This window comes from Gadus morhua, chromosome 16 (assembly GCF_902167405.1).
Source record: "Gadus morhua chromosome 16, gadMor3.0, whole genome shotgun sequence".
In the NCBI taxonomy this organism is placed as follows: domain Eukaryota; kingdom Metazoa; phylum Chordata; class Actinopteri; order Gadiformes; family Gadidae; genus Gadus; species Gadus morhua.
Window position 1 is genome coordinate 27,917,671 of NC_044063.1, and position 12,674 is coordinate 27,930,344.

Sequence of the window (12,674 nt, forward strand, 5' to 3'; positions counted from 1 at the left end):
TCTATTTCCAGGTATGTGATTGAGAAGAAGGAGAAACTGGGCAGCCGCTGGCTGAAGTGCTGTAAGACTCCTGACAAGCAGAGCCAGTACAAAGTGACTGATGTGGACGAGGGGACCGAGGTCCAGTTCCAGGTGCGAGCGGAGAACAAGGCTGGCGTCGGAGATCCCAGTGAGCCCACTGAGATCTTCACCATCGAAGACCCAACCAGTAAGTGTCCTATGCTTGAGACGTGTTCCTCTGAACAATACAAACCATCAGAGAGCCCGCCCTTAAAGTGGCCAACATTCGATTTAGCGTAGATGTTGCAAGATGGCCAACGGTTTTTCTTGTGCAGTTGAGTGACCAACCTAGACATATATGCAGTGGTGTAGTCTACGTGATACGCAGGTATACGCCGTATACCCACTAGGAACGCACCAGGATTTGCGTATACCCACTTAAAAATGTGCACGGATACGTATCAATCGTCTTGTGACAGATCTTTCACTTCTGTGTTTATTTTTCGCAAATACCGGTTGGGTATAACTAAGCAATAAAATACTTTAAGCAGGGGAAGTTATCTCCTACATTCACCATTCATAAAATTCCCCCTGCGTGCTCGCGCTCTGCCCTGTCTCTGTTACGAAGCGCGAAGCTGCCCCTGCATCTCTGCACGTTAGTTGGCGGGCCGAGCCCCTCCTTCTCGCGTGTGCGTGTGTGTGTGTGTGTGTGCGTGCGTGCGCGCGTGCGTGCGCGCGCGTGCGTGTGTGTGTGTGTGTGTGTGTCCAGTCCTCCCATATTAATGTGTAAACCACATAACAAGTAGTCAACAATGTTTTAATCCCACTTTATATCTCCTTGTTACTTTTAGATGAGAACCCCTGGCCACCCTTTCAGACTGGGTGTCAGTCAATTATTTTATTTATTTTGAGTAGATTTTGTCCTTGTTTAGCATGTGCTATTGCTACTATAGATATACACAGGACAACTTGTCATTTTTGTGTTCTATTTGTTCATACTGTTATTAAACTGATAAACCTACTCAGCTTTCCATGATTGTTGAAAATCGTTATACTCTTAAATCAGCGGGTTGTAGACCCCTGCTTTGGTGAGTGTGGTGCGACACCCCATAAGCGCCACACATGTACACGTACCGGTGGGACGGGTTTGTACGAGGCTGGGAGGGAATCATCACAGTATACCCACTACAATAAAATAGACTACACCACTGCATATATGCAACCTAACAGACTTTCAGATTGTCCACCTAGCCACCAAACTCAAAGCTCAACAATATCAACTTTGACCCCTAGATACAGACTACTGACGACCCAATCAGATAGAGCTTTATTTTACATTTTACAACCAGAAAATCGCTGTTATTTACTTTCTAGTTCTTTTAAAAATATTTAATATACATTTCGTGAGCTCATATGATTGTTCATAAAGATGATCATGTTACATTTGAACTTGTTGACCAACCATTTGTTTTTATCCTGTTAGGCCCTCCGTCTCCTCCCCAGCAGGTGGCCATCCCCGACGCCAGCAGGCTGCACATCAACGTGACGTGGAAGCCTCCTACTAAGGACGGAGGCTGCCCCATCACCGGCTACCACGTGGAGGTGGCAGAGGCCCGCCCAGAGCTTAAGTGGCTCCGGGTCAACACCCGACCAATCAAGGAGCTCCAGTTCCGCGTTGATGACGGAATCAAACCAGAGAAGAAGTATGTCATCAGGGTGCGCGCCATCAACTCCATCGGTGTCAGTGATCCCTCAGAGATAACCGACAAGATCTTCACCAAGGATCCTGACTGTACGTATAATCGCTTACACTCTTGATCCGTAGAGCTCAAGACTACTATGTTTCCACTTGTTTAGTTTGCGTCATCTTATAGATTACATCACCACCCTTCTTCCCCAGGCGCCCCGACCCTGAAGCTTGACGGAAAAGACATAGTGGTGGTTGAGGGGGAGAAGCTCCACCTCAACATCCCCTACACCGCCATCCCCACACCCAGCATGGTGTGGCAGAAGGACAAGGTGGAGTGTAAGGCAGACGACAAGACCTCCATGACCATAGAGATGAGCAATGCTCACCTGGAGAAGCTGAGGTGTTCCCACGGCGACGCCGGAGAGTATACCATCACCCTGAAGAATAGTCTGGGAATCGTCAGCGAGACCGTCAACGTCAAAGTCATTGGTAGGCCCCTCCCACAGTATCCACAGCCCACTGCTGATGATCTACTTTGATTGTGTTGAGGTCATTGGTAGGCCCCTCCCCCAGAATCCACAGCCCACTGCTGATTATCCACTGTCAGTAGGGATGGGAATCGAGAACCGGTTCTTGTTCAGAACCGGTGCCGAGTCAACCGATTCCTTTGAATCATTAGCAAGCCTGCTTAACGATTTCGCTTATCGGTTCCGGTCGCGGCAAATGCGTCATGACGTCACACACACGCTGCTTTGTTTTGGTTCAGAACGCAGCAAACATGGCGCTGTCACGTTACAATTGTACCGGGGGCGAAAATTGTACCGGCCTACGTCATCCAAAGTAATCCATTCCAAACCTGCCTGGCAACAGACGATCGCGTCGAATGACATGGAAGGTTCTTGAACATTCACGAACTCGTTCATTGAGCGCGACAAGACAGATAACACTTATTTTACAAATTACATTTATTAGCGTTCCTAACTTTATATTTGTATTGTATTGCATTGTATTTATCTATTTCCCTACACAGTAATAGCTAAATGTTATGGGGATAACGTGAATAATAATAATAAAAAACATTTACCAGTTAGTAAATGCCTGCTCACCTATCTACCCATTTATCTATCTATTATCTATCTATCTATCTATTACCTATAATCTATTCTCTAAATTTAATTAAGGAAATTAAATTAACACAAGCTAGCTAGACTATGATACACATTAAACACTCAGTTTACTAGCTAAATTCGATTAAACAATTAAATGCAATACAAATATAAAGTAAAAACAAGTGTTATCTAGCGATCCGTTATCTGTATTATATTATTTCGTCTTCGGCAACATGAGCGCGATTGAAACCTGCCTGGCAACGGACAACACCTTACGTAATATGTTGTCCGTTGCCTGGCAACGGACAACTGATGATGTAGGCCACACAATTTTCGCCCCCCGGTACAATTTTAACGTGACAGCGCCGCCGAGGAAGAAGGGCATTGTGCGTTCACACCAAACGCGACGGTGCGACAAGATCCCATACAAAGTGAACGTGGAGACGCGTAACAAGCGTATTTTTCGCGAGAGAAAACCGGCGACAAGTTTTGATTTGTCGCGCCACACTTTCGCTGTGCACAGGCGAGCGCGTTCACTAGGATTTGTGCCGCGACAAATTCGCTCGAGTTGAAATATTTCAACTTTGGCGCGAATTTCGCGTGATGACAGCCAATCAGCGTTCAACAGCGTGACAACTAAGTGACATGTGTAACGTAACAGCCAATCAGCGTTCAACCGTCAAACTCAGTGCAGTGCAGTCCGGGGTGAACTGCAGCATGGAGGAGAAAGTGATTGTTGTCGTTACCGACTCCCGGAGCTCTATATATAATAGTATATAATATAATATAATTGTATATATAATATCACAACCAAACAGCTCTGTGCGCCTCCGGATGGCCGTAGCGTGGGGAGCTCTCATAGGGATTGGGCTTCTCAGGGTTTGTTTACCGGCGTTGCCATGGTTTCCGGTTTTGTGTGTTCCAACGGTTTATTAGGTAGGCCCATCTAATAAATCTCTGTCTAATCAATACTTCATTTTGTTTATGTCAGTTTAATTTTTTTACAAGTTAAATGCAAATGAGCACTGTTAGTATTCCAAAAGGCACAAGCTCTTACTTGACTGTTTTCAGTCTGTGTTTTTAGTTTTATGGCACATAATGATGGCATTTGGGCTTAAAAAGCCAAACATATATTTTTTTGTCTAGACAAATTGATTTGAAAATGAACAATTTCCTAATACTAGACGCACCGATCAGATATTAAAGAGATTTAATACAAACAAACACATTTGTACTTATTTTCTCAGCCAATGAGAATCGATAAGAGAATCGATAAGGAATCGGATCGATAAGCGGAATCGGAATCGGAATCGTGAAATTCTTATCAATTCCCATCCCTAACTGTCAGTGTGTTGAGGTCATCGGTAGGCCCCTCCCACAGTATCCACAGCCCACTGCTGATGATCTACTGTCAGTGTGTTGAGGTCATCAGTAGGCCCCTCCAACAGTATCCACAGCCCCCTGCTGATGATCGACTGTCAGTTGAAGGTGCCCTGTCCGTTAACCCTGCAGGTCTTCCTGGTCAGTGTAAGGACATCAGCTCCAGTGATGTCACAAAGAACTCCTGCAAAATGAGCTGGAAAGCCCCCGAGAACAACGGGGGCACACCCATCGTCAGCTACACCCTGGAGCGCCGTGAGTCCTCCAAGAAGACCTATGTTCCGGTCCTGTCAGGGGAGGACCTCCTCTCCTGCTCCGTCAAGGACCTCTACGTCAACTGTCAGTACCACTTTCGGGTCAAGGCGCACAACAAGGTGGGGGCTGGAGAGTACCTCGAGCTGCGCAGCCCAGTGATCATTGAGGAGATCAAGCGTGAGTTCTTAATTCATATAGATCCTATGCATCAAATATAATGTACTAACATTTATACATTATACTATTGTTAGCACTGAAGAAATCACTTGTAATTTCTTTCATAATTTTTATCATATACCATCATATATATATCACATACTATCATATGTCATATACTGTTATGACTGAAGGAATCATGCATAAGTACTTCATTCATATATATTGCACTATCATATATAATATGCTATCATATATATACCAGGGATGGGAAACTGTCATGATAAAGAGGGCCCCAATTGAACCTACGTATATTATTTAATATTTTCCATTTTCAAATGCATTTTTTACGTGTCTGTACTCTTCTTAAACGACAAATACAACAAGTTTGTTTTAAAAGAACCAACAACAGGCATATGATTGATTCGTATTTTTTTAATGCGAAGGGCTCACATAAATCATCATTGAAGGATTGCACAAAACTGAAAAACATTTGCCCAATATTAAGTGCAACAACTAGCATTCAGTGCAGTTGTAGTAGTTCTAGTGGTGACTTACTTTGAAAGACCATGGCTCTCTGTCTTTATTCCTCAATGATGGGGAAGGCCCGGGGCCTTACTGCATCCCTGATATATATTTTATACTCTCATATGTATAATATATAGAAATCAACAGAAAACATTATTCAAATATATACTATCAAACAAATATACAGTTGTATATTAAATGTATGATCATTTATCTGATGTACTATCATATATGATTTACTGTGTTATTTGATATAAAATAAATACTGTCATATATATTGTGCTATCATATATTTTGTACAATTATATACTTTCATATATGCATAATACTATCATATATATTGTACTATCATATAAATTGTACAATTATATACTATTATATATATATATAATCTCTATTATATAATATATTATCATCTATATTGCACAGATAAGATACTGCATCATATCTGCATCAGATAATATACAACAAAATATTGTAATTTATAATATATATGATAAACTATAGACCCAACCCTGGACCTTATGTTACTGCCGTTATTATTGAAGAAATCAAGTTTAAAAAGGTTAATAATACACTATGATATGCATGTTATATATAATTTGGCGCAGACCTAACCTTAACACTGATGGATCCACAGAGAAACCAGACCCACCCATCCAGGTAGCGGGCCAGGACCCCACCTCCAAGTCCATCACGGTCACCTGGAAGGCCCCAGACTACGACGGTGGCTGCGCCATCCAGGGCTACATCCTGGAGAAGATGTTAAAGGACGGGGATCGCTACGAGAGGATCATTCCCAGCCTGGTCCATGGTCTCTCCTACGTGGTGAAGGAGCTCCAGGAGGACATGGAGTACCAGTTCAGAGTCCGCGCCGAGAACGCCGCTGGAGTCAGCGAGCCATCTCGCAGCACACCACTCATCAAGGCTGCTGACCCCGTGGGTAAGTACTGGACCCTGCTCGCCTGGGCCTCATGCCCCAGCACCACGCACGGAGGAACCGCCTAGAACCTCAAGACCCAGCACAATTCACTGAGGAACCTGCTTAGAACCTCATGACCCAGCACCACACACTGAGGAACCTGCTAAGAACATCATGACGCAGCACCACGCACTGAGGAAACGGCTTAGAACCTCATGACCCAGCACCACGCACTGAGGAACCTACCTTGAACCTCATGACCCAGTACCACACACTAGGGGCCCTATTTTAACGGTCCTAAACGCAAGTGGGAAGCGCAAAGCGCAAGTAGCTTTGTGGGCGGTTCTACGGCGCTATCGCTATTTTACAGGCGGATAAATGACACTTGCGTCGCGGCGCAAGTGTCAAAAGGGTTGGTCTGAAGCAGCCTAGTTACCCGTAGGTGTGGTTTGGGCGTAACGTCCAACAAACCAATGAGAGTGCCAGCTCCCATCCCCTTTAAGAGCAATGAGCGCATTTGATTCGGACGAGTTGATATTTTGACAGCGCGTCTGCAGTCTCCGATGAGACAAATGCACATGAATTTCAAACTGCAAATGGCTCAGTTTATTGCCAAATAATATGGCCTAATTCACACATGGAATAAGGAGTTTTCTTCCACAACTCCAGAAATACTGAGTCCTCAAATACATTTCGGCAAAGAAAACGTATATGATATAACATGTGATATGCGGTAACTGTGGTTCTATTTAATGATATACGCAATAGATTATAAACATTGTTTCTTATCAGTATTGTATGCTATCCTAATATGCATGTGTCCCCGCGGTAATAGACATTGCCATTGATTGTATTATGCGTTACGTCACGTGTTTAGTTTGCGTGTGTTTAAACAGAGCACACACGCGCGCATTCATTCATTCTTTACACTCACTCGCGGTAAAACAATGTTTTTCACGATCAAATACTCATCAATCCTAAAAGTTATGGGCATGTAGGCCTACACGATGTCTCTGTCAAGAAAATATGTGTTTGCTGTACGGTGTTTGCAGATGCATTGATTTAAAAGTACAACTTATTACCGCTGCATCAGCTGTTCTTTCCCAAATAATTTACCAAGAATGTGCGGCTAGGTAGATGGGAGAAGCAAAGTGTATACGCGAGGTGCACAAGCAATCCGTATGCATCGCATGCGCATGTATGCATGCGCCCTTAAAATAGCATCTGAACAACGCGCCACTGACTTTAAACCAGGTATTTCCTGGTCAGTAGCGCAATGGTATTCAGAAACGGCAAAATACCGTTTGCGCCAGAACACGCCTCCTCCTTCCGCCGAACCGCCCCTTGGGGCACATGATCATTCCCTAATTTACCGGCGAGTGGCGGTGGTGGGAAAAGAACGCTCTGCGCCAGTTGTAAACTAGCAACGACACATGCGCCAGTGACTAAGTCACTTGCGCCGGATGCAAGATAGGGCCCTAGGGCTTTGACTCCGAACTTCGTTATTCGAATTTAATTCGAAAATAAATCAATATTCAAACGAATATTAGGCAGCCCTTAACATTGCAAACTGTTATGGGCATTCTTTTTTATAAATGCCTTTGCTTGAACGTAGTTTTCAATTCAGATTCCGAGGCTTTTTCACACCTGGTGAGGTTGTGAATCGCATGCGGATTAGCAAGGCTATTATTGGTCATCTGGGCTCCTGTAGGTGGCGTTGCGTCCTGCTTTGCGCCAACTTTGTATTTTATATTTACACTCCTGACCAAAGTTTGGAGCTACTTTGGGTTCGAAAAAATACAGGGGAAAATAACCGGTAAGGATAAAGCAATATGTAGAATATGTAGGACCAAACTCTCATACCACGGGACAACCAGCAACTTGAGAGCCCACCTGTCTGCACTACATCCCAGCAAGCTGCACTCAATGTCAATTTGACGTTGACTGATACACTGCCCTCTAGTGGACAAAGCATATACAACTTAAGTTTTATACCATATATGTCTTACTGAAGGCATTTAATGGTCAAAATATTATTAATAAATGTTCAAATATATTCGAATATTAATATTAATAAACAAACAAACTTCGAATATGATTCTTGGGCAAAAGTCAAAGCCCTACCACGCACTGAGGAACCTGCTTAGAACCTCATGACCCAGCACCACACATTAAGAAACCTTATGTCCTATCAAAACCTACATAGAAACACAGGCCTCATACCCATCCACCACTCACTGAAAAACCAACTTGGCCTTGCAGAGAAACCAAAGGTCACCCTTCACGCCCGCGTGCAGTCCGGCGTGTGCGTCAAAAAGGGCCAGGAGGTCCGCATCGACGCCTACATCTCCGGATGCCCCTACCCTAAGATCAGCTGGCTGAGGAACGACGAGAACGTCACCAATGAACCTACCAAGAAAACTGCTCCAATCATCAAGAAGAAGAGCAGAGCCAAGGTCTTCTTTTCTCCATGATAACATGATGAAGTGTTTTCAGTTTGCATTGTCTCCTACCTCTCACCACCAGACCTTCTGCCTGCAGGTTCCAGAGCCTGTTGAGGAGTCTGTGACCCCGATGAGGGAGCGTCTGGGTCTGGAAGCCACCCAGAAGGGCCAGGCGGCCCTGATGATCCGAGACACCGTCCGGGCCGACCATGGGGTCTTCACAGTCCAGGTGGAGAACCAGCATGGAGCTGCCACAGCCACCTGTGTGGTCAACATCCTCGGTAACAAAGAACCCATTCATGTTATTCTCCCTCAGCATCGGACCCTCTAGTTCCACATCATTAGACACTAGACTACTGCTCTAGTGATAGACCACTACTCTGGTTAGGTAATTATAGTCTTAGATTCATACTCTAGTAAGAGACCACTTACATTGGACCGCTCCTGTAGTAGGAGACCAGTAGTTAGACTACTACTCTAGTAAGGGACAACTACTCTAGTAGGAGAGCAGTATTGTTAGACCACTACTCTAGTAGGAGACTAGAGCCCGACAGATTTATCGGCGGGCTGATGTTATCGGCGGGCCGATGTTAGCGGCCGATATTAGGCATTTTCCAAACTATCGGTATCGATAGTTTGGATTAATTAACGTTTTTGGTTCAGGACTTTGAGTTTCATGTCTTAAGTTTGTATTTCTATACATTTTATTTATCAGAACTTATCAGTATCAGTTTAGTGAAGTAATGAACGAGTCCGGGTGTGATAATAGAAGAAAGGAATAATTAAGTACCCAGCCTCGAAGAATCGAGAATCGGTGGCTGCTACATTCCAACCATATTCCAACCATATTCCGACCTATAAGCAGACCCACTGCCGATCAAAATGAAGGGTCTTGCCCCCGAGAGAGCATCGGCCCTGGAGGGAACGTCTCCCCTATGCTCCTCGACTACGGTCTGGGAGCCGACAGCAGGAAAGGTGTAACACCAACCATCACATAGTTGGAGGCGGAGCGCAAGAGGGTATACGTGCTCCAATAGTGCGAGTTAAAAATAAGGCACATAATTATATTTTAATGATTTTATCTTCTGATTTATCGCCGGCATGGGTCGGGTAACGGGCCAAATTTTAACGGGTCCGGGCGGGTGCGGATTTCATTTTGATATTATCACGGGTGACGGGGCGGATCTGGTGCTGAACTTTGCGGGTGCGGCGGGGGCGGGTCTCAAACAGTGGACCCGTGCAGGACTCCGGCCTAGGCTATTGGAAATAAACAAAATATTGGAAAGCAGAGTTGGTTGGGCCGCATTTGGGCACGTTGGTTGGGTCTGCACGAGAAAGTATCTCTAAAGGAATTGTAGCCCAAACAGTTGCATGGTATATCCATAGATCTAGTAGGTCAGATGGTTTTCCACGTCAGCTGAGCTACGATGCTGTCCATGATGCTGACTATGTCCAGCACCAGATCCGCCCCGTCACCCGTGATAACATCAAAATGAAATCCGCACCCGCCGATACCCGTTAATATTTGGCCTGTTACCCGACCCGTGCCTGCGATAAATCACACACAAGCAAAAATCATTCAAATGAATGTGTTTTATTTTTATCTCGCACTATTGGAGCACGTATACCCTCTTGCGCTCCGCCTCCACAGGGGGGACGTTCCCTCCAGGGCCGATGCTCTCTCGGGGGCAACACCCTTCACTTTGACCGGCAGTTGGTGCCAGAGCAGATTTACTGGAGGGGCATGGGTCACCAGCGGGGGGGCACTTCCGTTTCAGAAATATTTTAACTCAATGGTGACCTCATAGTCAAACACGGCAGAAATGCTATCAAAAACGACAGATATTTTTCTTTATTATTATTATTGGGCTAATTATTAATTATTTTTAGCACCAATATGTTCTTGTTGTCGAGGCTATGTGGTAGTAGCCCTATGCACACAGTTTACGCATCCACAAGCATGAAGACGAAAATAGAAGGCGGAGGGCTTTCGTGGAGGCTAAACGCAATAAATGCAGTTAACCCACCTCTGATATTTCAGAAATAGTTTATTCACCTCTCAACAGTTTATGCACCTTAAAAAAAGAACATTAAGTAGGCCTGCCACTGGTTATAGACCTTAGACAAGGTCATACACAAAAAAGCCAGGGCTGGCTTCAAGAAGTGAAATAAACAAACGGCTTACTGTCAGAAGAGTTGCAGGCGACGAGTAGGCCTACTGCTGCTGAAACACTTAAGTACCGTGTCCTTTTATTCGCTTGTGTATTTGCGTGTAAATGGTTAGCAAATTTCGTAAAACCATTTTTTGTTGATAATTAGGCTAACTGTCTTTGATGTAGGCGGACATATTATTTTTGATTCAAACCAGGATTTTGCGTGCTGTAGCTCAACGTTATGTTGAATCGATGTAACAAGTTTACTCAGCAGCCAATGAGCATTGACCAAGCCGAACCTGGTATGCATGCACAACCAAAGTGATGCGATTTCCACGCTTATTTATTTTATTAGGGGTCCAAGCCAACAGGTTGGATCCCTATTGTTTTTGTAAGGATTATTATTATTATACTATACGCCTTAGAAGTGGTACCACAGCCCAAACCGTAAATGGTGCCGACACGCCAATTGCATGAATAGATCCAGGTCCGGCACCGCTACTCAGATAACCAAATCCAGACACGCCGGCCACTAGGTGGCGCTATACCAAGGACAGACGCGTTTGGGGCTATAACTCCCACACCGAACCTCCCAGAGTCCAAAAACTTGTACACACAGATGCACTGGAGTCTGCTGCATCTTTTGGCCTAGGCCACGCCCATTTGCGTCTAGGAATATTTTTCGCTATATCGCGAAAACCGCAAAAATGTTTTTTCGCTACTCCTCCCACATTTCTCGACCAATTGACACAAAACTTTGCACACGGTATCTTCAGACCTACACGAAAATAATTCCTGCATTACTTTTTTGATCCGTCCTTCGATAACGAAACGGTAGCGTTTTGAATATTGGTTTATTAGCTAAATTAGACGTGGAATATCAAAAATCCAAAGAAATCCAAAATTAGACATCGGATCGAGTCCACATTTTACACACATGTTGGTGCTGACCTTATTGTCGTTCGATAAAAATTTCGGAAAATTTCGCCATTAGGGGGCGCAATAAACGAGGAAATTGTATATCTTCTACAAAATTTCGCCGCGAAAACGCTACACTGACTTCTCGCTACTCCTACCACAGTCAAATCCTTTGTATCCACAGGTTCAGGGTAGCGTTTTGAACACATGCTTCGCGTTGTGCCGGCGAAACGCACATTTCTTGTCGCGTTGTGCCGGCGAAATGCACACTTCTTGGACCCCTGCATAACTGCTTGCAGTTCTAGTTATATTTAAATTACAATTTGCACATTTAATATTAAAAGAATAACTAAAGGGGATATTTTTATTTTTGGCCATGCCATGACCTGTGGTAGGAGGGGCATTAATAACCGCTAGGGGGGGCACGGCTCCCAAATGCCCCACCTTAACGCCGACACTGCTGCAGTGGGTCTGCTTATAGGTCGGAATATGTTCGGAATGTAGCGGCCACCGATTTTTGACAGGCTGGGTGCTTTATTCTTTCTTACACACAACTGGACTCATTCATTACTTCACTAAACTGACATGCACACTCGCGCTCGTCCACTCACTAGCTGACGTCACACACACACACACACACACACACACACACACACACACACACACACACACACACACACACACACACACACACACAGCCAGTGATATGCGTACAAGATGTGCATACTTTCTCGTGCTCACAAGATACTTTCTCGTGAGCACCAAATACTTTCTCGTGAAAAAAAAAATACCCAATGTCGCTTTACGCGTTCCGCACTTTTCTGTTGTGACAATAAAACAATGAAATAAAGTTTATTTTTAAACTGACTTACCTTATTATTTTAGTGAGGACTCATAAATAACTACAAATAACCAATTTGAGGGAAATCTGTTTATGTTTTGTAACACGTTTCTGGAATTTATTTTCTAAATATATGTCGTAATATCGGATTTTTAAATCACCAAATATTTGTATCGTATCGGCTTTAAAAAAAATCCTTTATCGGTCAGGCTTTATAGGAGACCAGGAGTGTTTGACCGCTACTCTAGTAAGGGACCCCTCGTATTAGACCACAGTAG

At 44.2% G+C, this 12,674-nt stretch overlaps 1 protein-coding gene across 1 annotated transcript in view; it reads left to right on the plus strand.

The window, feature by feature from the left end:
* Positions 1-12,674, plus strand: part of ttn.1 (titin, tandem duplicate 1) — a 207,583-nt gene that overhangs the window by 99,305 nt on the left and 95,604 nt on the right. The window contains 7 exon segments of the mRNA XM_030380517.1: positions 12-208; positions 1,484-1,792; positions 1,901-2,179; positions 4,312-4,611; positions 5,759-6,061; positions 8,303-8,496; positions 8,582-8,765. Coding sequence (XP_030236377.1) covers positions 12-208; positions 1,484-1,792; positions 1,901-2,179; positions 4,312-4,611; positions 5,759-6,061; positions 8,303-8,496; positions 8,582-8,765 — 1,766 coding nt within the window.